General features: G+C 40.5%; 1 protein-coding gene across 1 annotated transcript; it reads right to left on the reverse strand.

Annotated features, from left to right (window-relative positions):
- Positions 1-425: 425 nt before the first annotated feature.
- On the reverse strand, positions 426-25,910 carry C2H17orf78 (chromosome 2 C17orf78 homolog). Its single transcript, XM_056814653.1, has 6 exons — positions 25,569-25,910; positions 20,681-20,767; positions 18,860-19,111; positions 11,000-11,125; positions 5,106-5,230; positions 426-1,024 (listed from the first exon to the last, which is right to left on the reverse strand). The coding sequence occupies exons 1-6, from the start codon at positions 25,624-25,626 to the stop codon at positions 941-943; spliced, it is 732 nt and encodes a 243-aa protein (XP_056670631.1). The 5' UTR covers positions 25,627-25,910; the 3' UTR covers positions 426-940.
- Positions 25,911-26,964: the final 1,054 nt, after the last annotated feature.

Genomic DNA, 26,964 nt, shown 5'->3' on the forward strand with positions numbered 1-26,964 from the left:
ACCGTTCATACTCTTTGGCCCAAAAAGCCCACGCCTGGGCCTATGCCCTCAAGGTGTTCAAAAACAGAAAGAAGATCAAAGATACTAAAATATTTGCAGCATTTTTTTTTGTAGTGGCAAAGAACTAGAAACAAAATGGGTGCCAGTTAGAAGGGCCATCTCCTCCCAAATGACCTGATATTTATTTCATATATATTTGGTTCATAGGTATATATTCATTTCCTCTCTACCCTAATTATGTTTAAGCTCCTTGAGAACAGGTATTGTTTCAATTTTTTTTATCTTTGTGGGCCCAGAGCCCACCACAATGCCTGACACATAGTCCATGTGCATAATAAATGTTGATTAATTAGGGAATAATTGAACAAATTGTAGTTTATGAATATCATGGAATATTATCTTTCTGAAAGGAATGATGACCATGAGAAATTCAGAAAACATGGGATGGTAAGACTTGTATGAATCAATGCAGGGCGAAGCAAACAGAATCAGAGTAACAATAAACAAAATGAACATGACAAAGTAAACACTAAAAATGAAACTGGAGGACAACAATACATTTTTTAAGAAAAAGAAATTATTTAAATTGTAGTGACTAATCTTGGCACTAATGAGTAACAATCAACGGATACCCTTACTTGGCCATGATTTCTATTAGAGAAGTATTTATGGATATCCATTAACAGATACACAAACTGAGTCAATGAGCCAAGGCTGTGGATACCATGGAGATCACTGTGAGTCCTGAACTTGTGCCTCCACTGATGTGTTGGTGCAGCAGTAAAGTCTGATTTCACTTTCAACTGGCAGGGACTAAGTTGTAGAAGAAACTGCTATTTCTTTGTGAATGAGGGGGAGAAGACAGAATAGGAACATGGAACACAGTATTGATAACTGATATTCAGTGTGCAAGGCATTCTGTGCCTAGAAAAAGAGTTTTTCAGAAGTATGTCTGGTGAATAACAATGATCTCAGCTGCCATTTTTGGAGAAGATGAGTTGGAAACTTCTGTCCTGGGTCCAACCTAGAGAGTAAGAAGAAATACACAATAATGGATATGAACAGATTGTTCCAAGGGTCTACACTGGGTCCCTGTGATAGGGTTATTAACAGTGAGCATCATTACCTTTCCCATAGTTCTGGGGTCATTTCATTCCACCCCTTTGTGACCCATTAATCCTGGTATAAAGAAGCAGAGTAGCATATTGCATAGAGTGCTGACCTCAAAAACAAGAAAACCTGGTTTTATATAATCATACCTTTGTGTAAGTGATACCTTCCCAAGTGTGGGGAGGAGAAAGAGGGAGGGAGATATCTAGGAACTTTAATGTAATCGATTAACTAAAAAAAAAAAGAAAACCTGAGTTCAAGTTCCACCCCTGACACCCACTGGCTATGTGCACTTGAGCAAATTATTGAGCTTCTTAAGAGTGCCCCAATTAACTTTACTATCAGTTGCAGAGCAGGTACTGATTCACATTGCCAGAAGGGATTCTTTATACCAATGTGTAAGATCCAGTAAAAAAAAAATGGAAATGCTTTGGCTTCCTCTTCTAAGAAGGTGTGTAAATGGTGCAAGTGTAGACAGGAATCTGTAACATATAGGATAGAAACTCCAGCCAAACAGCAAAGTGTCCGACTCTGACAGACCCTCTCTATAATGTATAGAAAAGGTTCCTATACCTGCAACCATCCTAAGAACCAAATGCTAAACCAAGAGGACCCTATTTTCTTTTCTGCATCAAACCTAAGTCAAGCCAGCTACATTATTAAAAGGGATATAGATTTTAAGCCTAAAGGATCAACCAACCTCTGATTCCCACACTGATAGGAATTCTACCTGGCTACACTCCTTTGGATTTCTCCATCATGCTCTTGGGAAATTCATCATGGTTGCTTACATGTGGCCTTTCCCAATATACTCTTTGGGTCAGTTTTTGCTTTTCTTTGTATTCCCAGGGCTCAGCATAGTGCCTAGCACATAGTAGGTACTTAATAATAAATTTGGTTGATTGAGATAGTACATTAAGATTTGCAAAGGGCTTTATACACATGATCCCATTTGAGCCATCAAGCCCTAAAAGGCAAGAAGAGACTCATTTCATAGATGAGGAATGTAAGATGTTAGATGTTGATGGTCCCACAGCTTATAAAAGTCCAAGGCATGGGGGCAGCTGGGTGGCTCAGTGGATTGAGAGCCAGGTCCAGAGCCTGGAGGTCCTGGGTTCAAATTTGACCTCAAACACTTTCCAGCTGTGTGACCCTGAGTAAGTCACTTAACCCCCACTGCCTAGCCCTTACCACTCTTCTGCCTTGGATCCAATACACAGTATTGACTCCAAAATGGAAGGTAAGGGTTAAAAAACAAAAAAAAAAGTCCAAGGCAGAATTCAAACCCACTTCTTCCTGATTATAAGTTCTGCATTTATCCTTCACTTTGCAAAGCTTGGAGCTGCTTCTGGGGGCAGGTAACGGAGTCATCATTACCATTTGATCACCAAGAAGTCATCTGAAAAAACTCCAAGAGGCCAAAGTGCAGAATGATTCCCCTTCATACATTCTATATTCCAGATTGGTCTATTTTCTGTCTCCAGCAAGACATCCCATTCCTTTCTTTGCACAAGTTGAACACAACTCTTTCTCATCTTTGCTCTTTTTCTTGGAAATCCTTGAAGATTCAGCTCAAGTGCTACCTCCTCTTCAAGACCTTTCTTAATAAATTCTCACCCCCACCCCAGTTATTTGGGCTTCAGGTCCCTAAAATTATTTATTTTACTATATATATATATTTAATTAGTGATCTATATGTCACTTTCCCCAACCCTCTCCATGAGAATGTAAATTCTTTGAGTATAAGATAATCTCTTCTTTTGTCTTTGTTGCACATAGTAGGAGCTTAATAGCTTGTTATTAAATGAATTAATAAAGGAAGGTATGAATCCACAATTTATTTAAGTTTTGGAAGAATTAGAGACTCTGATATTTTCAGACCTGAGCTCTACTGACAGTGCTCTAGGGAAAGAAGAGAAGGGGGCTGCTCTCTCACAGAATCTTCCTTGTGTCAGAGGTGAGGTCTACCCCCTGGGAAGAAGCTGGGGCTAATCTCTCTCTCCTGTCAAAAGGTGAGTCTTGTGGCAGCTGCACTATTTGTGTCAGACGCCAGAGGGAACTGGTAACACACACAGCCCCTGGTATGATAGGGGAAGGACCAGGAATAAGGAAGCTTTTAAGAATTCATAAGGGTTTGAGGTGCTTTCAGCTAGCTTTCCCTTCCCTCTGACCTGGCTTCTGTTTCGTAGGATCATAGACCTAGAACTGAAAGGGGTCTGTTCTAAATGACGTAGAGCTCCTTTGGAAGGCATCTGAGACCCAAAGGAGTTCAATGACTTGCCCACAGTCACTTGGGCAACTAACAAATCCTAGTTTTTGAGGTTTACAAAGCACTCTACATGTGCTACCTCATTTGATTCATGTGGAAGATGCCATTACTTCTCCATTTTACAGAAGAAGAAACTGAGGCTGAGAGGTTATATGAAGGGGCCATTATTTCTCCATTTTATAGATGAATAAAATGAGGCTGAGAGGTTACATGAAGGTGCTTTCTCCCCATTTTACGGATGAAGAAACCAAGGCTGAGAGGCTCTGTGACTTGCCTAGGGTCCCGCTGCTCTCAAGTTTCTGAGGTAGGGTTTAAACTCAGGTCTTCCAGACTCCAGGTTCAACATACTATTCACTGTACCCCCTTGCCACCCCACAATTAAGTGAATGGGTGGGGGGGAGTGTGATTTGAACTTTGGTCTTGGGTCCAAGTCCAGTGTTATTGTGTTTTGTCTTCCACTCTCAAAGCTGCATGCCATCCACAATGGCAGAATCACAGAATCTCAGTGTTGGAAGGGACGTTGAAGATCAGTGATTCCAACCTGTGTTTGCCTGAGAATCCCCTCTCTGGTATCTCCAACAAAGAGTCATCTAGCTTTTCCTTAAAGGCTTCCATTGAGGGGAGCCCACACGCCCCCCAGCCCAAGTCTTTTGGACTTGTCTCATTGTTGGGACATCCTCCTTACAAGTTATCTCTGCCACCTCCGCCCACTGACCCTAGCTCTGCCCTCTGGGGTCAGGGAAAAAGTCTGACTCATCACCTCCCCCAACCCCCCAACATGATTAGTCTGGGATTTATGCAAATCAGAAACATTATGAAAAATACACAACTTCCCTTCTCAGGCTTTCCTGTAATTGGGGCTCCAGCTGCCCCAGGCAGGGGCCCTCCAACAGCACCATCTTCCTTCTGTCTTCTCCACTGTGGACAATGGCACAGATTCCCTGCTCCGGGACATGCACTCTGAAGAGAGAAGAGAGGTCCAGCTAAGGAGGGTGATTTTTGCCATCAGTGGCTCAGCCCTTCCTCCCCGTCAAAAAAAATGAGCCACCAGGTGCATCTCCTCAAAAGAATTCTTGATGTTGAAAAAATGAAAGGAATCCTGAGCAATAAGTGGCTGGATTTGCTTAAGCCTCCATTTTTTCCAGGGGTTTCTGACACATAAAAATCATTCTTTGAAGCTATAAACTAAGCCTGAGAAATGGGAATCTACCAATGGAGTCCTGCCCTACCTGCGCCAATGGGGCTTGGGAAACTTTCCTGGTATGACCATCTCACCAGGAGGAGCTGCAGAGATTTCCAGGCTGGTCTCCTTGAGACCCCCAAAATCACTCCAAGGAGTTACTGTCAAAAACTTGCTGTGACTCCTTGTCCCTTGAGCCACAATCTGTTGGGTTTTTTCTTCTTTTTTCTCTTCTTCCACTTTCAAACAATAAAAGCTAGCTAATTTCTGGATCTAAGGGGCTCTCCTTAGGAGAGGGGTTCCCACATGAATGCTTGTTCTACTGAGAATCCATTAAAAAACCCTTCGCCTTTTCCTCAGTTTATAGTGTCTTTTTCTCACTCAATTTAACTCCAGTCTGGTGGGATCAGACCCCTGGGAGGGTAGTGGGTGGACAACATCTAGTCTCTCCAGGTGAGTGTCACTGGGGTTGGAGGAAGAGGATGGAAAAAGGACAGTCTCTCTAGACCCAGTGGGCCAGGGTTTCATCATAAGAAGCAAGCTTACTGGGCAAGGGACTTCAAAAATGACAAACACTGTTATGGCTACTCCGCTGATCAACAGAGTGATGGCAATCAGGGCCTTGACCACGATGCTCCATTTCTGCCTCATGAGTAGATCTTCATCTGGGTCTGATGGGTAAGAGAAGGGAAGAAGAAAGACAAAGTTTGATTTGAATTTGAAAGGATTTTAGAGGTATAATAATAAATAATTATAATAATAATAATAGCTGGTAGGGGCAGCTGGGTGGTTCAGTGGATGGAGAGCCAGATCTAGTGATGGGAGGTTCTGGGTTAAAATCTGACCTCAGACACTTCCCAGCTGTGTGACCCTGGGCAAGTCACTTAATCCCCATGGCCTAGCCCTTCCCACTCTTCTGCCTTGGGACCAATACACAGTACTGATTCCAAGATGGAAGGTAAGGGTTTAAAAAATAATCGTAGCTGGCAGGCAGATTGGAACAGTTTCTGAAGGAGGGAAGTCACCTTCACCATGAGCACCATGACTCTTCTCTTACCTCCCCTAAGTCCCCAACCACATATGAAGGCTTGATCCACCAGACTACACATTACAACCACCTGTTCCTCTTCAAGATGATGGCAACATGCATGACATTCCCAGCCATCCTCAGGCTCCCCAGCGTCCTACCCTTGAGTATTTGAAGATCCTGTGACTCCTCCATTCCCTCTTTGACCCCAAATAAATGTTGTCTCAAAAAAAAACCAATGTCTGTAAAGTGTTGTACAGGTGTTATCTCATTGGATCTTCACAACAATCCTGTGAGGAAAGGGCTTTATTATCCTCATTTTACAAATGGAGAAATTAAGTCTGAGGAAGTTAAGTAATTGGCCGAAGGTCAAACAGCTAGTCATGCATCTGAGGAGGAATTTGAACTCAGATCTTTCTGAGGCCAAATGCATCCATCTTTATCCATTTTACTATGTAGTTGCCTGGGAATCCACTCTAATCTTTAAGATGAAACAACACCATCCACCTCCTGACAGAGAGATGATGAATGCAAGATACAGAATGAATCCTATATTTTGGGATGTGACTCATGTGAGGATGTGCTTTGCTGGTCTCTATATATTTGTTATGAGGGTTTTATTTTCATTTTTAATTATTCAATTGAGAGGGAAATAATAGGAGGCAGAGATAATAACATTTTTGTATTTTATTTGTAAAATATTTGTGAATTTTAAAAAATTCAGTCTAATCTTCTCATTTTACAAAGGGAGAAACTGGAGTCCAGAGAGGGGAGCAACTTACACGAGGTGACACAGAATAGATAATAATAGGACCATATATTTTATTTTATTTTAACTTTTATTTATTTATTTATTTTAACCCTGACCTTCTGTCCTGGAATCAATACTGTGTATTGGCTCCAAGGCACAAGAGTGGTAAGGGCTAGGCAATGGGGGTTAAGTGACTTGCCCAGAGTCACACAGCTAGGAAGTATCTGAGGCCAGATTTGAACCTAGGACCTCCCATCTCTAGGCCTGGCTCTCAATCCACTGAGCTACCCAGCTGCCCCTGGACCATATATTTTAGAGATGGAAGGAAACTTGTGTCAAACACTTTCTTTTTCTTTCTGGTCTAGAGATGTGATTTGATTGCTACAGGGGATGCCACATGAGGAAATGAGGATTCAGAGGGGCATCACTTGCCTGAGCCAGAAAGATCAGAGGATCATAGACTCTTATGTATTTAGACATGTGGGTATAGATATATATCTATATATCCGTGTATGGATACTTATGCATACATGCATTATATACATATATATGTGTATATCTTTACACACATGTTTAAAAGTACACATATCCATGTATACATATAAACACAAATCTATACATATATCTATAAAGTATGTGCCTATATCTATACACACAATATATACTTATTTTTGTATATATAAATATGTATATATATTTTCTCTTTATCTATGTCTATCACAGCTAGGTAGCACAGTGGAAAGAGTGCCAGGCTGGAGTCCAGATTACCTGGGTTCAAATCTGGCCTCAGATACATTCTAGCTGTATGACATTGGGTAAATCACTTAGTCCTGTTGGCCTCAGTTTTCTCATCTGTAAAATGAGCTGTAGAAGAAAATGGCAAACCACTCCAGGATGTTTTCCAAGAAAACCCTAAGTGGGATCATGAAAAGTCAGATGTGACTTATATTATCATGCAAAACATATTTCCATATTATTCATCAATAAACTATTGTTCCTGTTCAGCTGTTCAGTCCAACTCTTTGTGACTACACAGACCAACTGGGGTTTTCTTGGGAGAGATACTGGAGTAGTTTGCCATTTTCTTCTCCAGCTAATTTTTTTTAACATTATTTTATTTGGTCATTTCCAAACATTATTCATTGGAAACAAAGATCATTTTCTTTTCCTCCCACCACCTCTCCCACAGCCCACGTGCAATTCCACTGGGTATCACATGTGTTCTTGACTGGAACCCATTTCCATGTTGTTGGTATTTGCATTAGAGTGTTCATTCAGAGTCTCTCTTCAGTCATATCCCCTCAACCCCTGTAGTCAAGCAGTTGCTTTTCATCGGTGTTTTTACTCCCACAGTTTATCCTCTGCTTGTGGATAGTGTTTTTTAGATCCCTGCAGATTGTTCAGGGACACTGCATTGTCACTAATGGAGAAGCCCATTAACCTCGATTGTACCACAGTGTATTAGTCTCTGTGTACAATGTTCTCCTGGTTCTGCTCCTTTCACTCTGCATCACTTCCTGGAGGTTGTTCCAGTCTCCATGAAATTCCTCCACTTTATTATTCCTTTTAGCACAATAGTATTCCATCACCAACATATACCACAATTTGTTCAGCCATTCCCCAATTGAAGGGCATCCCCTCGTTTTCCAATTTTTGGCCACCACAAAGAGCGCAGCTATGAATATTTTTGTACAAGTCTTTTTGTCCATTATCTCTTTGGGGTACAAATCCAGCAGTGCTATGGCTGGATCATAGGGCAGACATTCTTTTATCACCCTTTGGGCATAGTTCCAAGTTGCCCTCCAGAATGGTTGGATCAATTCACAACTCCACCAGCAATGAATTAGTGTCCCTACTTTGCCACATCCCCTCCAGCATTCATTACTTTCCTTTGCTGTCATGTTAGCCAATCTGCTAGGTGTGAGGTGATACCTCAGAGTTGTTTTGATTTGCATTTATCTGATTATAAGAGATGTAGAGCACTTCTTCATGTGCTTGTTAATAGTTTTGATTTCTTTGGCTGAGAACTGCCTATCCATGTCCCTTGCCCATTTATCAATTGGAGAATGGCTTGATTTTTTGTACAATTGATTTAGCTCTTTGTAAATTTGAGTAATTAAACCTTTGTCAGGGGTTTTTATGAAGATTGTTTCCCAATTTGTTGCTTCCCTTCTGATTTTAGTTACATTGGTTTTGTTTGTACAAAAACTTTTTAATTTGATGTAGTCAAAATTATTTATTTTACATTTTGTGACTCTTTCTAAGTCTTGCTTGGTTTTATCCAGCTAGTTTTATAGATCAGGAAACTGATGCAAACAGGGGTAAGTGACTTGCCCAGGGTCATACAGCTAGTAAATATCGGAGTTCAGATTTGAACTCTGATCTTTCTGACTCCAGACCGATTGTTCTCTATCCATTGTTCTCCCTGGCTGCCTCCTCACTACCACCCCTTACACTCCAATGGTATTCTATTACCCACAGTATAGGTTACCTGTCTTTAATAGGGGATAGGAGGGTCTCTTCTAACACTCTCATTTTAGAGATGGGAAAACTGAGACTCAAATTGAGGTTAGGTATCTTGTCAAGTGATATACAGCTTGGGAGCACCACAGGCAGGATCTGACCCCAGGTCTTCCTGAGTGTAAGGGCAGGATTTCTGAGGCAGCTAGGCTACAAAGTGGAAGGAATGTTGAGCCTGGAGCCAACAGGACCTGAGTTCAAATCCAGCCTCAAATACTTATTAGCTATGTGACCCTGGGTAAGTAATTTAATTTGTCTGTCTTAGTTTCCTCACTTGCAAAATGGGAATAATAATAATAACACCTACTTCCCAGGGTAGTTGTGAGGATAAAATGACATGATATTTGTAAAGTTCCTGGTATAGTAGGTGCTTAATAAATGCTTATTCCATTTTATCTTTCATGCCCATGCTGCATTTTACAGTTCAACTAGACCTGCATGAAGGACAGAGTCTTCTCTGGCTGTAAGTGATGTCAGAATGCAAAGTTCCCAGGACTTATGTTTTATATTTAGGCAAGCTAATTTTCCCAAATGGCACAGAAGGTAGGAGACTAGTCATGGAGTCAATCAATGAATAAATCAAAAGCATGTTAAGAGGCACCATTAGGTAGCACAGTGGATAGAGCGCTCGGAGGGCCTGGGCTCAAATCTGACCTCAGATACTTCCTAGCTGTGTAACTGACAATTTGCATAACCCCATTTGCTTAGCCTAAATCTCTACTTCAAGTTAGGGCCTAGGGATACAAATGCAAAAATGAAAACAAATCCAAAAGCCAGTTAGACAAGAGTGAGGCTTGAATCTCGAAACAGACTGTTTGACTAGGCAAATCGCCTTCTCTTCAAGTCCTCAGTTTGATCAACCTTAAAACGGTGATGTTATTACCCGCTTAACTGAGTTGTTGGGAACCTCACCTGAAATAATATATGTAAAATGATTTTTGAACTTCAAAGTACTTGTGGATAGCAGATCTGCCTTGGAGTCAGGAAAACCTAGATTCAAATCCTGCCTCTGACACACATGGGCTGAACTTTACCTCACATGGCCCCAGGCACCTTTCTAAAACTATAAAGTTGGGAGTTGGTCCAACCTTTCTGGAAAGCAATTTGGCACTATGCCCAAAGGACTAAAAACTGTCTATACCCTTTGATCCAGCAACAATACTAGCAGGTCTGTATCCCCAAAATATTTTTTTTCAAGGGAAAAGAACCTGTTTGTACAAAAATATTTATAGTAGCTCTTTTTGTGGTGGCAAAGAATTAGAAACTGAGAGGATATTCATCATTTAGGAAATGACTAAACAAGTTGTAGTATAGGGTTGCCGTGAAAATACTATTGTCCTAGAAGAAATGATGAACAGGATGATTTCAGAAAGAGCTGGAAAGACCTCCATGAACTGATGCAGAGTGAAGTGAGCAGAACCAGGAGAACATTGTACTCAGTAACAGCAATTGTGGAATGATCAGCTATAAAAGACCGATTTTTGGCAATATAATGATCCAAGGCAATTAACTCCCAAGAACTTTTGAACAACGCTATCCATCACCAGAGAAAAAACTGATAGAATCTGAATGCAGATCAAAGCATTCCATTTTTCACTTTGTTTTCTTCATGAGTATGTTTTTTTTAGTGATGTTTGTCTTCCTCCCCAACATGACAGATATGGAAATATGTATCACATGATAGCATAGGTATAATATATATCAAATTGCTTACTATCTTAGTGAAATGGGAGGGGATAAAGGGAGTGATGGAGAGAATTTGGAACTTAATATATGAGAAAATGAACATTAAAAGTTGTTTCTATAAGTAATGGGGGGGAAATTTAAATATTACTAAAAAAAGCCTATGAAGTTTCCCCACAGGTTGCTGATTTACATTGGTGTAACATGTTTTGATACCCAGAGTTCCATTTAATCATGAAATTTTGGGAATGGATAGGTAAATTAAAAAAAATGAATTTCAACTATTTTTCTAATTATCATTAAGAAATTTTGTGCTTATCAGAGGCTTCTTGAAAACCTTCAAAAAGTTTTCCCAGAGAGAGCAAGTTTTTGCTGGATTCCTCTTATTTCTCTTCTTGTCATTTTCCCCCTTAGCCCACATTCATGCTTTGCCTTGCTGCTCCACAAAAGAATAATTACCAGTAATAGTCGGCCTCTCCTCTTTATCTTCTGGAGCGGTAGTGATGATAGAGGTTGCAGTCAATCCCTCTGATGAGTCCTCTACCACTGGGTAGAACTTACAGTTGGAGATATTGGGTAAGAACACTAGAGAGAAAGGAATAATTAAAGTAGACTATGCTCTCTTTCTCCTGTCAGCCAGTGGCACCCTGGGTATATACACAGTCAGCTACACCACCACCTCATTGACCCAGCTGATACCTGTAGCATATGGAGAAAAGATAGTGCCAGGGTAACTGAGGGCAAGAATATTGAGTAAGTGGCCAAAGGAGGTCAATGAGTGCAGGAAGATTAGACAGAAGGAATGATGGTATCTGATCTCAGGGTCATATTAATAATGTCATTGTTCAAAGTTACCCAGAAGAAGGTTGCTTTCTCCCCACCCCCCACCCCCAATCTGAAGTTCAAGGCTCCAGGAGATGGCAAAACTGCCACCTGCTTCTGCTGGATTGAATTCAAGTGAATGCTCTGGAAAGGACTTAAAAGAGTAGGAGGGGAATAGCTAAGTGACACAGTGGATAGAGTTCTGGGAGAACCTGGGTTCAAATTTGACCTCAAATACTTCCTAGCTGTATATGACCCAAGGCAGGTCACTTAACCCCAATTGCCTAACCCTTAAGGAAGGCTCTTTGGTCTTAGAATTAATACTAAGAAAGTAAAGGGTTTTTTTGTGTTTTGTTGTTGTTGTTGTTGTTGTTTAAACATCTATGGTGCCAAGTCAGGAAGTCCAGAGAATGGCAGAGTCCTTTGATGTGCCAAGCACCATACCTATGGTTCTAGAAGAAGGGAAGTTTTCTATTTATTCCCCTCAAGAGTTTTCCATTTATTTTAGAACACCAGATTGTCATGAGAATTGAGACTATGCTGGTAGAGAAAGGTCCAAGAATCCACAGATTACCAAGGAAAAATCAGAGAAACTGGGCCAAGCAATTTCAGTGCAATAATTTTATAAGCGAACACGAGGTTTTAAGATTAAAATTGCATTGACTTTTTTTTTACTTAAACCTTATTTTCTAAGACAGAAAGGCAAGGGCTAAGGAAATAGGGTTAAGAGCAACTTTTACACTTGAAATTGCATTGATTTTTTTTTTTACTTAAACCTTACTTTCCAAAACAGAAAGACAAAGACTAGGGGAAAAAAGGTTAAAAGCAAATGGCCCAGAGTCACATAGATAGGAAATGTCTGAGATGAGATTTGAACTCAGATCCTCCTGATTCTAAGCCTGGTGCTCTATCCACTGTTCTATCCTGCTATTCTTAGACTAAGGCTTTTGGAACACCCTGTATGGGTTGCTCTCCCCAATTATAACGTGAGCTTTCTAAGGGCAAAGAATGTTGCTCTTTTTCACAGTACTTGGTGCATAGTAAACTTCAAAAATATCTTTTCATTCATTCATTGAGAGGAAGAAAATCTTTTTTCTTGTTTTCTGGCCCCATCTAAGAACTCTAGTCCCCCTGGGAGCTGATGATATTTCATAGAATCATAGAATTAGTGCCAAATGGAACCTTAGAGGTCTCCTAATCCATTGCCCTCGTTATACAGATGAACAACAGAGGCCTAAGTAGTGGCTACATGTCTTGCTCATGGTCCCACAGGTAAAAAATAGCAGAATACAATGTCTTCCCCAAAACATATATCACTGTTGGAGAGACAGGCTAGTAATAACAAATCGTGCATTTTAGTCCTGTTTAGTTTATCTGTAAATTCACAATTCAAATGTGCAATTCTGATTTCTTAGATGTCACAGGCTGTGGGAGGCAACTGAGGAGGGACCCCAAGAGTTTGACTTCCTGGAAAGGATGGATGGAAATATGCTGCTAATTTTTCTTTGGCTAAAATTCTTAATAGCCAAAGTATTCTAAATATTTTTGAACTGAGATTCAGAAGACCTGCATTCCAGTTCTTAAAGGCTACTTGAGGAGGCAGCTAAGTGGCTCAGTGGACAGAGTTCTGGTCCTGGAATAAGACCTGATTTCAAATTTGGCCTTAGATGCTTAATAGATATGTATTTTGGGCAACTCGCTTAACCCTATTTGCCTCAGCTCCCTCATCTATAGAGTTAGCTAGAAAAGGAAATTGTAAACAATTATATTATCTTTGCCAAGAAAACCACAAATGCGTTCACAAGTTGGATACAACTGAACAACTATTTCATACTATTATGGAGAAAGCATTTTATCAACTTAGATTAGAAAATGAGACCCATTTTCAAAAGCCCCCTCTACCAAATGTCCCATTGACAAAAGAATTGAATTAGAAGGTAATTATTCAATCTGCTGAATTTTACAGACACTTGAATAGTAACTAATCGTTGGGTAATAAGATCAACAGGAAGAATTTGAGGGTTTGGGCTACTTTTTTCCTTGAGGATCCAGAACCTTAGCCTTGTGAGTTCTGAATTTTTATTTTAATTCATAGAATATTAAAGGTGAAGAGGATCCTAAACTCCAAAGTCTCTTCCATTTTTAAACCCTATGATTCCATGATCCCATCCACAATCCTATGGATTAAAATTGGTTAGACCACGAGTTCTCAAACTTTTGGGGCTCAGGTTTACACTTAAAAAAAACCCAAACACCTTACTTCCTGTTATAGTAACAACTCACAGACAGAAGGGAAAGGGTTAGGCAAATAAGATTAAATGACTTGCCCAGGGTCACACAGCTAGGAAGTATCTAAGGCTACATTTGAACCCTTATCCTTTAAACACCAGGCCTGGCTCTCTCTCCACTGAACCACCTAGTTTCTCCAAAAAATTATTGAGATGTCACATGTAAAACCCAGTGGAATTGAGCGTTCACTATAGGAGGGGCGTGGGAGGAGGGAAGGGAAAGAACATGAATCATGTAACCTTGGAAATTTTTTCTTAATTAAATAAAATTAAAAAAAATTTTTTAATTTATTGAGATATCTTAAAGAACTTTTATTTATGTCGATTAGAGCTACCAACACTTAATACATTAGAAAAGAAAATGTCTTAATATTTTCATACAAATAAGTTTGACTGTATGGATTGGTTAAGAGTCCTTAGACTATACTTTGAGAACCACTGGTCTAATCTAACTCTTTAAGAAAAAGAAATTGAGGAGCAGCTAGGTGGTTTAGTGGATAGAAAGTCAGGTTTAGCCACAGGAAGTCCTGGGTTTTAAATCTGGTCTCAGGCACTTCCTGGCTTAGTGCCCAGGAGCAAAACGCCAGTTGCCTTGTCCTTACTGCTCTTCTTCCTTGGAATCAATACTTAATATTGATTCTAAGATAGAGGGTAAGCATTTTTATTTAAAAGAAGAAGAGGAGGAGGAAACTGAGGCCCAGGAAGGAAAAATGATCTGTCTAATGTAAACTGCAGAAGTTGGAGAGCCCACATCTCACTCCCAGGTCAGGGCTTATTTAGCTTGCCCTTGGATTGATTGGGCCCTAAGAAATTGATTTATGACAACTGAATTTATAGAAATCTGATTAATAAATGCCCATTTATTGATTTACAATGGGAATAATATCTACTATGTAGGTTAAAGAGTCATACCTTCCTGGTGCAAACCTAATTGCAACTGTCTCAGACTCTCTCTTTCAGCAACTCTCATGAATGAGTCCAGCCCAGTTCTACTGGTTTTTACTAGGATCCCAAGCTGGGGCAGCTCCTACCCCAATATCAAGTTTTTAGGGAATGCATTGAACCACCAAAATCTTCTGGCCTATAAGTGGGAAATCTCTTTCTTCCTCACTTCAGCTACCACAGGGTTTGAATTTTTCAACTAGAGCTTCTACCAGGAAACTAAGAGAAAAGCCAACCCTCTTAACCATAAAATTACACTTGCAGAATACAGATTCCTTAACTAACGGTTAAGTGATAAACTGGTTTCATCTGCCACACAGCAACCTAGGCCTTTTTCCTCACACAGGCACACAAGTACCCACTTCTGTTTCTATCTACAGCCCTTCCTGTCTTGTTTAATTTGGAGACAGTATATTTACTGGTTGTAAGTTTATCACCCTTCATTGAGATTTGCCTTTCTCATACTCTGGCAATATATAATGAGTCATAAAACTGTTTTTACCCTTTGACCCAATCAGTGATCCCAAGGATCCCGAAGAATGATGGGATTGGAGATTTAGAACTAAACTAGAAGGGATCTCAGAGGCTTAGTCCAGCCCTCTCCTTTCCACATTTTGGAAACTGGGGCCCAGAGAAGTGAAAGACCTGCCCAAGGTCACACAGGCAATAAGGGGTAGAACAAGTGGCAGCTTGATGACATAGTAGATAGAAGGCTGGATTCAGTGTCAGGAAGACCCAAATTTGAATCCTCCCTTAGACTCGTCTATACTATATGATCCTGTGCAATCTCTCTGTGCCTCAGTCTCCCTATCTGCAAAATGAGGGAGTTGGACTTGATGGCCTCTAAAATCCCTTCCAGTCTAAACCTATATTCCTATGAAATTAGGTCACTTCACTGCAGAACAAGAGTTCTTTCTATTATATCATGCCTCTGTATACAAGGGTAGTATATCCAATCTCTACAGTAGCAAAAAAAATGACAATAGCACTTCTATAGTGCTTTAAGGTTTCCAAAGAACTTTACAAATATTATCTCATTTGATCCTCACAATTATCCTGGGAGGCAGGTGGTATTATTATCCTTATCTCACAAATGAGGAAACTGAGGCAGATAATGGTTTACTGACTTTTCCAGGGTCATACAGTTAGTAAGTATTTGAAGCCACATTTGAACTCGGGTCCTCTTGACTCCAGCTTCAATACTCTATTCACTGTACCACCTAGCTGCCTCCTCTTCTCCTCCCCTGCTAATTATGAGGTAGACAAAGAGGACTCCAAGCAGCTGCTTCTTCAAGCTGCTGGGTGGGACCAGCAGCATCCTTGTCTTGAACACATCTTTCCATCCTTGGAGGAATCAATCAGCATTTTGCTATTCTATTTGATTCAATTGAACAAGGATTTGTTAGGCATCTATAGGTGTGCCCAGCCCTCTGCTGGGGGCTGGAGATAATAAAAGATCAAAATGGAAGCAGTCTCAAAAATCTTCAAAGGAGTAAATACAACATCATTTCCCAGGGAGAGGGAGAAACGTGGCGCTAATAACTGGGACTGCAGGAGGTAGCCCTTGAGGTAAGAGGGTTCCAGGAGGCAGAAGGAAGGAAGGAGAGCCTGTAGAAAGGAACTGAGGCAAGTGATAAAAGGACATGTGTAGGGAATAGCAAGTAAGACAGAATTCTGGAAGGGAACCACCATCTGGTTTCAGCTGAATAGGACCCTTCTCTCTTCTCCCTGAACTTCTAGAAAAAGAGGTGAGCAAAGGCTGGAGAGTAGAATTAACTGGGGGAAAAAATGGAATCAGAGTGTGAATTGTTTCATATACCAAACAGAGCAGTTTGTGTTTGATCCTAGAGGCCATAGGGAGTTAATATGCTTCTTAAGTAGGGGAGAGACCATTATTATCACAAAATGCTTCTGATTTGCCCTGATTGGTGCTGATTTTTTAAAAAATTATTTATTTATGTTATTTTAAAATATTTTCCCATGTTTGCATGATTAATTTTCTTTCCCTCTCCTCTTCCCTCCCCCCTCCCAGAGTCAACAAGCAATTCCACTGGGTTGTACAAATGTTATCACTTGATACCGATTTCTATATTATTCATTTTTGCTATAGAGCAATTTTTTAAAGACCTAAACCCTGAATCACATACCCGTATATACATGTGATAAGTGATATCATATATTTTGCTGTTGCATTTCTACTCCCATAGTTCTTTCTCTCAATATGGACAGCATTTTTTCCCATAAGCCCTTCAGGAGCATCCTGGCTTGGTGCTATGATTTTAATTGGTTTTGTTAGGCCATTGCTGGCTGGCCTAGTGCTGACCAACAGCTCAGTCAGCCAGTGACATCAGTCAAAAGAAGATGTTCAGTCCTTTACCAGCATTTTCCCATGCCCCATTAATATAAGCATCTACATTTGTCTCTGGTCCACAGGGACTTTTTTCCTTCACAGAGGACATTCATTTGTCCTTGTCCTTCTCACTTTTTCCTTAGGGTATAATGCTCATCTGATGCTCATCTTCTTCAAGGCCTCCCTCCTTTTCTCTGTTCACATTACACTTAATTATTTCCATACAGCTTCACTATGGTTCTCCCCAATAGGTGTTTGACCCTGGGCTGATTGCCATTTTTATTAATGACTTGGATAAAGGCATGGATTGTAGATGATACAATCCAAGGAAGGATGCAGGGATGTCCTGAAGCTAGCTCCAATTGCCTCTGGAGATCTAATTGTTAAATTTTCTTTATTTAAAAAAACAAAAATAAACAAAAAAACTTTTTACTTTCTGTCTTAGAATCAAGACTAAGTATGGGTTCCAATTCAGAAGAGCAGTATGGGCTAGGCAATTAGGGTTAAATGACTTGCCCAGAATCATATAGCTAGGAAGTATCTGAGATCAGATTTGAAACCATGTTCTCTAAACTCTAGGTCTGACTCTCGATCCACTGAGCCACTTCGTTGGACCTGATGGTTAAAATTTCAGTATGAGCATTTATACCTTGGAAATCAGCTAATGCTACAAATTGTAATTACAGAATATTAATAAGGATTTAGAAGAGTACTTGGAGAGCAGGCTGACCCTTTCATTTTATGAAAGATGAAAACAAGGTCTTAAGAAGGAAAATAACTTGTCCGAAGTCACACAGCTAGTGAGTGGCAGAACCAGCATTAGAATTCAGGCTCACTGATTGCCAGTCCAAGAGTCCTTGCCCTCTAGGAACTTGCAATCTAGTTGGGGAGACAACACACACACACACACACACACACACACACACACACACACACACACACACATACACACACACATTTAATTAAGAATTTAAGGTTCATGAAACAACATTTCATAAAAACAAATGAGTTAATGCAAAATAAGAGGTACATTTTAAGATAACATAATAATAATAATAGCAGCTACTGTTTATCTACTATGTCCTAGGCCAGCAGTTGCCTTTTTGCTCTGTGCCTGGGACCTTTTTTGTCCTTAATATGTCTCTGCCATATCAGCCCTTTTTTTCTGTTGCTGAGTTCCTTTCAGGGCCTCCATATTCAGGTCAGCTAGACTTAATCCCTCTCCCTGGCTGTGCTTCTGATTCTTTAGACTTTGATGCCATCTGTCCAGTAGGCACCCAGTTCAGGGTCCTTTTACATGATGTCTTCCCTATTAGAATGGAAGAGCTTTGAGGGAAGGGGCTGTCTTTTGCCTTTTTTGCAACCCTAGTGCTTAGCACAGTGCTAGACACATTGTAAAAACCTAATTTATTGCTGCCTGCTTTGACTCTGAATATTTATTTCAAGGATTTTTTTTTTCAATGAACAGGGAGGTAGGAGGGAAAGAAGATAAATGCTTATTAAGGGGAACAAATTAAAAGTTCAAAATAAAAATAAGACACACACACAAAACATCATTGAAATTATGAGATACCATGTTGGCATGAATATAGGCCTCACTTTTCTCTTCAACTATGGCTGAGTGTAGCCAGGGTTATTTTTCAGCAATTATGATGGGGTTTTTTTCCCCCTCTTTCCACGATATCTCATGTGAGAGAGGTAGCTTCTATTTAGAGCAGTATGACAAATCAAAAGAAAGACAAAAATTGCTTTATAAAAATTGGACTGGTCTTTGTAGGCTCCTGAAACAAAAAACTGTCTGGCCCAAAGCTACTTTCTTCCTTTTGGGTGGGGAGCTGAAGGCCATTTCAGTCCCAGCCAGCCCCTCATCCTCAAGGCTGTCAATGGCTCAGAAAGCTCCTCCAAGTCATGTCTTACCTTGGATTGTAAAATGGCGTCCACCCTGGAACCACATTTTGGGTGCTGTAGATAAGTAGCAGCGCAGTCTACTGGGGCTGTCCTGTGGTGGAGCAGTCATAACGCTCAGGCTTTTCAAGGTATACCTGGTCTTTGGCCTTTTCTCTGAATCCTGAAGATTTACTATCACTTTTCTCCCTGAGCCAAGACACTGCAGGTTGGCCACTATCTGGTTATGGCCTGGTGCTTGCCTTTTGGCTTCACCCTGGGCTTCTGGAAGCAGAAGGGGGCAAGGGAGAGAGAAGGAAATCAGTTGTGGGAGATGTGGTTAAAAACTTTTGAAGGGCTGCCAACTTCACCTGAATCTGGCAAATCGAATGCAAAACATGCCTGTTTTCCTTTCCCCTCCTCCCCTCTCCTGTCCTTTCTTCTCTTTTCTCCCTCCTCCTCTCCTCTTCCTTATTTCCTCCTCCCTTCTTTTCTTCTCCCTTTCCCTCCCTTCATCTCCCCACCTGTATTCTCTTTTCTCCTTCCTTCCCCCCCTCTTCCTTCTCTCCTCTCCTCCTCTATTCTCCTCTGCTCTTCTCCTCACCTCCTCTCCTTTCTTCCCCTTTCTTCTTCTCCTCTCTCCTTTCTCTACTCATCTCTTTCCCTCTTCCCCACCATTTGGATTGCCTCCTTTCTCCCTTCCCTCTTCAGCATGCCCCTTTTTTCAGACACGAATATATATCTACACAGCACTCAACTCAGAACAGTATAGTTTTTAACCTAATCTTCCCTCCTCTAGGTTTTACTAGCCAGCCATCCTGGCAGTTCCCTTAAAGAAGAGGGCAATAGCTGGGGCTGGCACTTTCCCTGTAAAGCAGGTGAACTCTTCTGTATTCTGATTTTAGTGAGGTTTGTTGCTCCTGGAGGCCCTTGGTTTCCTTCCTTTCATGCTCTGCTGTTATCAACAATCTCTTTAATATCCTAACAAATATAATTTTCATCCTCCATAATGAATGTGGGGAAAATGAAGGCCTAGAAAGGCCACAATGAGTTACCCTGAGAGCAGGGGACAGAAAGTCGGTGGATGAGGAGCTCCTAAGGGAGTGGATGGCCCAGAACCTCATAGATAGGAGGTTGTAAGATCCAAGTAAGTCATTTTTTGAATGACAAGTTATCTTTTCCCTCTCCGTGCTCTTAGGCTTGATCCTAGGATCATAGAGTTAGAGTTACAAGGGATCCTAGAGGATACTTGGTCTAAATCCTGTTAATTAACAGATGAAGAAACTGAGGTGAGGCCCAAAGGTGAAATCACTTACAGGTATTAAGTAGCAGAGGCAGGAGTTGAACTAGGGTCTTCTCCCCCCCCCCCAATCAGTGTTCTTTCCATTGTCTCCTTCCTCCCTAGTTCATATTTGGCTCTGGGGCTCAGGATCAAAGGAGAAGGCAGGTTTCAACTCTTAATTTTTTAATTGAATTTTTAAATTAAATTATGCAAATCAGTTTTTAAAGTTTCCTAAGACATTCTTTTAGCCCTCACTTCTTCCTATCATAAATCTTGAGACTGTTATAGGAAGCTCATCTCTTCTTTAACGTTGTTCACCATACTTTACCAGGTATGTCTGATGTCTGGAGCTTCTTCATGTTTGGGTTCTATCCTCCGCCTTTCTGACCATCAACAAGACCCCTAGGGTGGGCAGGGAGCTTCTTTGGTCCTCCCTAGGATTATGCTTTCTGGGTAATTAATTATCTTTAAAGGGTTTCAAAGAGGCAGACCTTCCATATCATTAATCTTCAGGACTTGGGATGAGGAAGTCTCCTTCTAAAGGAAAAATTCTCCAAGGCAAGCCTTCCTACCTTGTATCAGCAGGACCCTGATGCTTCTCATGTCTCTTGGGAATAATCCAGGAAGCTGCTCCACTTGGCAGCTACTGCCTTCAAGTTCTGAGGAATGGACATGAAGAAAACCAGTGTTTATTGAAAGTCCATTGGGTAGATGCCTGGAGGCTCTGAGAGTTGTAATAATAATAGCAATAATAACAATAATGGGTTATCCTATAGTCAGACTATCTCCATCCCTCTGGAAACTTGGATGCCTCTGAGTTTGACAGGTTAGTTTTCACCTTAAATTTCCAAGCCCTGGCTTCCCTGGCTATTTCCTCACTATGCCCCATCATGTGGGCACTCTTCTCTCCCCTCCCTTCATTTTTTCCCACAACTAATTTTTTTTAAACCCTTACCTTCCATCTTAGAATCAATACTGTGTATTGGTGCAGAAGAATAGTAACGGCTAGGCAATGGGGATCAAGTGACTTGCCCAGGGTCACACACCTAGGAAGTGTTTGAGACCACATTTGAACCCATGACTTCTTGTGTTTAGACCTGGCTTTATAGCCACTAAGCCATCTATTTGCTCCTCATTTTCTTCTTCTTAAAGAGTTAGATTAGACTAGCAATTCTCAAAGTATGATCCAAAGGCTCTTGGCCAGTCCCCACAAAGTTACACTTATCTGTATAATAATACTAAGGCATTTTCCTTTCTAATGTAGTGAATACTGATAGCTCTAATCCATATAAACAAAAGGCCTGGCTCTCTATCCATTAGGTCCTCCTCCCACCAATGTTCAATCAGATCCACATAAAGACTCTTTCATGTGTTCTCCTATTAGAATGTAAGCTTTTGGAGGTCAAAGCTACCTTGCTTGCTTATGTTTATATTTCTAGTACTAGACACAGTGCATGGCAAAATAACTGTTTAATAAATTATTGCTTTATGTAGAGCATCAATCTTTCTGTTTCTCTACGTTGTACTATCACATACTATCTCATTTGATTCTTTTATCAAGTCACTTAATTTCTTTGTACCTCATTTTCCTCATCTGTAAAATGAGTGAGTCAGTTTAAATGACCTCTGAGGTCCCTTACTGCTCTATATCTGAGATTTTATCAACCTGGGATTATGTTACTTTGCATCACACTCATCTGAATCTGTATCCTATTACTCTGCTAGACTGCTGTGCCCCATGAGTGCATGGATAATGTCTTCTGTACATTTTGCAACTCCTCTATTGTCTAGCTTGGTGATCTGTATAACATGGCCATTTAGTGAATGTCAAATTGCATTTCAATGAATTGAACAAACTTAAGGTCATGGATTTAGAAGTGGAAGGGGCCTTAGAAATCATCTTGTCCAATTCCCTCATTTTGTAGATGAGTAAATTCTCTATGGTCGCTCGGGTAACAGCCTAGATTCTAACCCAAATCTCCTGAATTGTAATTGAACACTACTTCTCCACTGAGTGACCTATCCCAGGATGGGACTCAGACTGTAATAAGTTGGTAGATCCTAACTATTTTCATGTGATTGAATGAAGAGCTTGTTTACCTCAGTTTCATAATTTGTAAACTGAGCTGGAGAAGGAAAAGGCAAACCACTCCAATATCCTTGCCAAGAAAAGACCAAATATGGTCATGAAGAGTCACACATGACTGAAACAACCAAACAACAGAGGTGGAGAGAGAAGAATATCAACTGCACAGGTAAACAGGCCAGGCATTTTCTTTATTTTATAGTTGGAGAAACTGAAGCTCAGATTATGTGACTTACTCAAGGTGATCTGGCTTTCAAGAAGAACTGTGTTTTCTGCTTCCTAGTCTCTTCCTTCAAAGAACTTACTGTTTAGTCGGGGTGACCAAAAGGGATGGAGGAAAAAAAGAATGATACAAAAAAGAATGAACACATCACAACACATAAACAAATATAAATTAATTCAGTATAATGCTAAAGCTGGGGAGAGGAGGAGGGAAGAAAGTGAAGGAGAGATCAGAGCATATGAAGATTGGTTGAAGGAAATGGGAATATTTCAAACTGGAGAATAGAAGGCTGGGAGGAAGGGACAAGGGAAGGACTTGATAGCCTTTTCCTAGCATAGAGTATAGGGGGGCAGCTGGGTGGCTCAGTAGATTGAGAATCAGGCTTAGAGACAGGAGATCCTGGGTACAAATCTGGCTTCAGACACTTGCTAGCTGTGCGATCCTGGACAAGTGACTTAACCCCCATTGCCTAGCCCTTCCCACTCTTCTGCCTTGGAACCAATACACAGTATTGGTTCCAAGACAGAAGGTAAGGGTTTAAAAAAAAAATAGAATATAGGCTTGTTCTCTTTGTGGCCAGAAGGCAGAAATAGGTGGGTGTGGCAAAGAGGCAAATTTTGGCTTGGTTCCAGGATGATTTTTCTAAGACATAGAGCAATTGAAATATGGGGTTGATTGTTGCCCTTATCAAAGTTCTTAAGCCAAAGGCTAATGACTCCTTGTTGGGGATGTTGAAGAAGAAATTATTTCTCATATATGGATTGACTGCCAAGGTTCCTTTCCACTCTGAAATTCTGTATTTCTGTGAGTTAGGAGAGGAAGGAAGCCCTGTCCCCTGTATTCCCACTTAATTTACTCTTTCTAACCTTGCTTCTTTTCCTTTCTGCTCCCTATCAGATCTGTTTTAGTAAAGAGGACTTTTGACAGCTTCTTGAGTTTAACTTTGGATAGGATACTTCCATGCATGTCCTTTCTCCCATAGGCCATAAGAAATAGGACTCTACATACTTTACTTTATATCCAGTCTGGGTCCCATCCTGAAATGGATTACTTGGGGAAGTAGAAATAGTGTTACAGGTAACCCTGAACAATTCATTCATCCTCTCCACTTTAGTCTCCTCATCTATAAAATGAGGGGTTTGGACATGATGACTTCTAAGGTCTCTTCCACTTCTAAATCCATGACCTTATGTATGTTTGACTCAATGAGGTACAAATTGACATTTGTTAAAGGGCTATGTTATACAGATTACCTTACTAGGCAATGGAGGAGATGTAAAATATGGAGTTATGCATTTTCTCCATCAATTTTATTTGCACTGGCAATAACTTCCCAATAACTCTAAGTGTTGTTCTTGTTGTTTTTAATTTATTGGGCAGGTGAGACTTTTGTCATATGGTCTGAATCTGAATTATATGTTTGAAAATCTGTTACCCTAAAAAAGAACTACATATCCCAAGAAACCACTTCCTGTCATTATGTACTTCCTGTAGACAGAGAATAAAGGGCGTGGACTTTGGAGGCTCCCTCTTTCTGATGGAGAATCAGCATTGATGGTGGTGAGTGAGGTTGACTAAAAAATGGCTAACCAGCCATGGGCACATGGTCTTTATTTTGCAATCTTCTTTATTCCTTGATTTCTAATGATCATTAATAAATCTCTTAAAATATAATATTATTATTGAGATTTAATTTTAACTTTTACAGAATGAAAGTGGTAAATTCCTGTGACCACTGATTTTCTTTCCTCTTCTGTTTGAATGTTGACTGTCCTACCAATTTATTAAATAAAGACTTCTTTAAAAGTATATTCTTTGTATTCTGATGTATAAAAATGGAGGAACAAAAGATCTAGTTAGGACATGTATTTCTTGTAATTATAACTAACAGCAGCAAGCCCTAAGAAATTGAAAGTTAGCAACAATATAGTTGCCCATGTATGGGTAATGTCTATTGCAAAGAAAAACTACTTTGTAATCAATTCATAAAGGAATTGTTTTTATAACTGTAACCAAATCATTTGTTAAAGTATTCACCTTATACCATGATATCAAGTTTTAATAGAAGTATTCACTGACTTGGTATAAAATAAAAGAATCTCAACACACACACACACACACACACACACACACACACACAACTACTTGGTATTGGACTAAAGTGCTTTGGGAAAGTCCTTTTCAGAATGTTTTCAAAATCATAAAGACAAGCAGTTTCCAGAAAACAGTATTGATATTATCATTATCAGTCAGTTAGTCAGTCAACATATATTGAGCACCTGCTATGTGTCCAGCCCTGGGTAAAGTGCTGGGGATACAAAGAAAGATTAAAAAAACCAAACAAACAGCTCTCATTCCCAAGAAGCTCACATGCATTCAGCTCCAAAGCATAGAGAAGCATCACTGCAGCTGAACTCAGTTATGCAAACAAGGATGTATCACCAAACTAGAGAAAGGATAAAGTGGAGATGATCAACAGAAAGCACTAGAGTTAAAGAAGTTAATCTATGGGTTACAAAGAGATCTAACATGATCCTCATATTCATGACAACAGGACCATAGTAGATGATGGTTTGCATAGACCTGTCCTAAGGTAGAGGGAACGAACCTTGACTCTGGCCACTGCCTGCCCATCTTCAGCTACCTCTCCATCTTGCATGACTGAGCAAGCAAAGCAGCATCCCCCAAGAAGAAGTTTTTTTGGTGGGGGGGAAGAGGGAGCTGGGGTGGCCAGAGTGAGGGGAGGCGAACCCCTCTCCCAACCCTGAGAAAGGTGGGGAAATAATGGGTCTAAGTGAGATTGGGGAAAGGAGAGAGAGATAGGAGGGAATTTGGCAGCCTGAAACAGACTGAAGAGCCCTAGGAAGACTTGGGGGGAGGGGATCCTAGCTCTGTGAGCTGCCTCTTCTTCCACTTTCACCAATTTTTTTAAATTTCCTCTTGTTTGGGGTTTTTTATTTTTTATTATTACAAAAAATTGCATTCTTGTTTAGTAAAAACCAAAAGTAGAGGCAAGAATGATCTTCAGGTGTTTTGTCCTTAGCATTCTTTAGGTCCCTTGCAGCAAGAAAGATTTATAGATTTATTATTTTTAATAGATTAATTCTCCAAGGTTGATCTCTATGGGGAATGAGACAAGAGAGGTTCTTACCTTTCTGATTGGCATCATAGGATGCAAAAATCAGGCTAAAGAACAGAATTGTATCCATATTCGCGATAGCACATGTTCCCTTTTGAGTAGTTGATGTGCCAGGACTTCTCCCAGTGCTGCCAAGGTAGGTCTGATCCTGGGAAAGTTTTGTTCAACCCAGAGAGATTGGCTTCATTTCTCAATGATCAAGACTTTGAGCCGATATGAGAACAGGCTGAATTATTTGTTAATGATTGACTCAAGAGGTCTTCCCCAACTTCCTTGAGAGTGCTGATAAAGGAAATTGTACCCTAGGAAGGCTTCCCCAAGCTGAGAAGGCACAGAGACGCATATACACACGTACACACGTACATGCAGAGGCATATGTTGACACTCATAAGATTTAGATCTAAACGGGATCTTAATGATCATTTAGTCCAACCTCCTCATTTTATAGAGGAAGAAAGGCACTGGAAGATAGGTTAAATGACTTTCTTGCCAGAGCCACATGGCTATTAAGTTCCAGAACCCTGTGCACAGAAACACGTAGACACATGAATGCAGACCCACAGAGGATTTGGACAAGGGCCACATGGAATGACAGAAAGTGGAAGGGCTCTCCTTGGCACTGACAAAGGAAATACGAAACAGGGGCTTCTCTACACAAAGGAACAGAGGATTCAATCAAGTCAAGTCAACAATGATTTATTAAGCATCTTCTAAGTGGCAGGGCTAGGTGGCGCAGTGGACCTGGGCCTGCAGTCACAAAGAACTGAATTCAAATCCAGGCTCAGACACATCCTAGCTGTGTGACCTTGGGCAAGTCACTTAACCTCTGTATATCTAAGAGGCAACTAGGTGGCTTAGTTGATAAAATGCCAGACCTGGAATCAGGAAGTCTAGCCTCAGATACTTCAACTATGTGACCCAGGACAAGTAACTTAACCTCCGATTGTATGACAAAAGGATTCATTAGAAAAGAAAATGGCAAAACTTGCCAAGAAAACTCATGGAGAACTCTGGTCCATGGTGTTATAAAAAGTTGGACATGACCAAATGACAATAACAATACAACCAGGCTTCAGCCTACATTTTCAACTTTCTTATACCTTCTTTCATGAACTCTATAGTCAAGTCAAACTGTCCTTCTTGGTATTCTACTCACATGACACTCTCTCATCTCCATGCCTTTGCACTGCCCCTCCCCCATACAAAGCTCTCCTTCCTCACTTCCAACTTTCAGAATCTCTAGCTCCCTTCAAGGCTGAACCCAAGGGCCACCTCCTTCAAGAGGTCTTTCCTCATTCCCACATTTCCCCTCTGAAATAACTGCATTTTTTTTTGGTAGAGAACCTGAACAACTTGTAAGGCTCCAATAAACAACAAGCTCCTTGAGGTCAGATAATGTCTCCTTCTG

Source organism: Monodelphis domestica, chromosome 2, assembly GCF_027887165.1.
Source record: "Monodelphis domestica isolate mMonDom1 chromosome 2, mMonDom1.pri, whole genome shotgun sequence".
NCBI classification, from domain to species: domain Eukaryota; kingdom Metazoa; phylum Chordata; class Mammalia; order Didelphimorphia; family Didelphidae; genus Monodelphis; species Monodelphis domestica.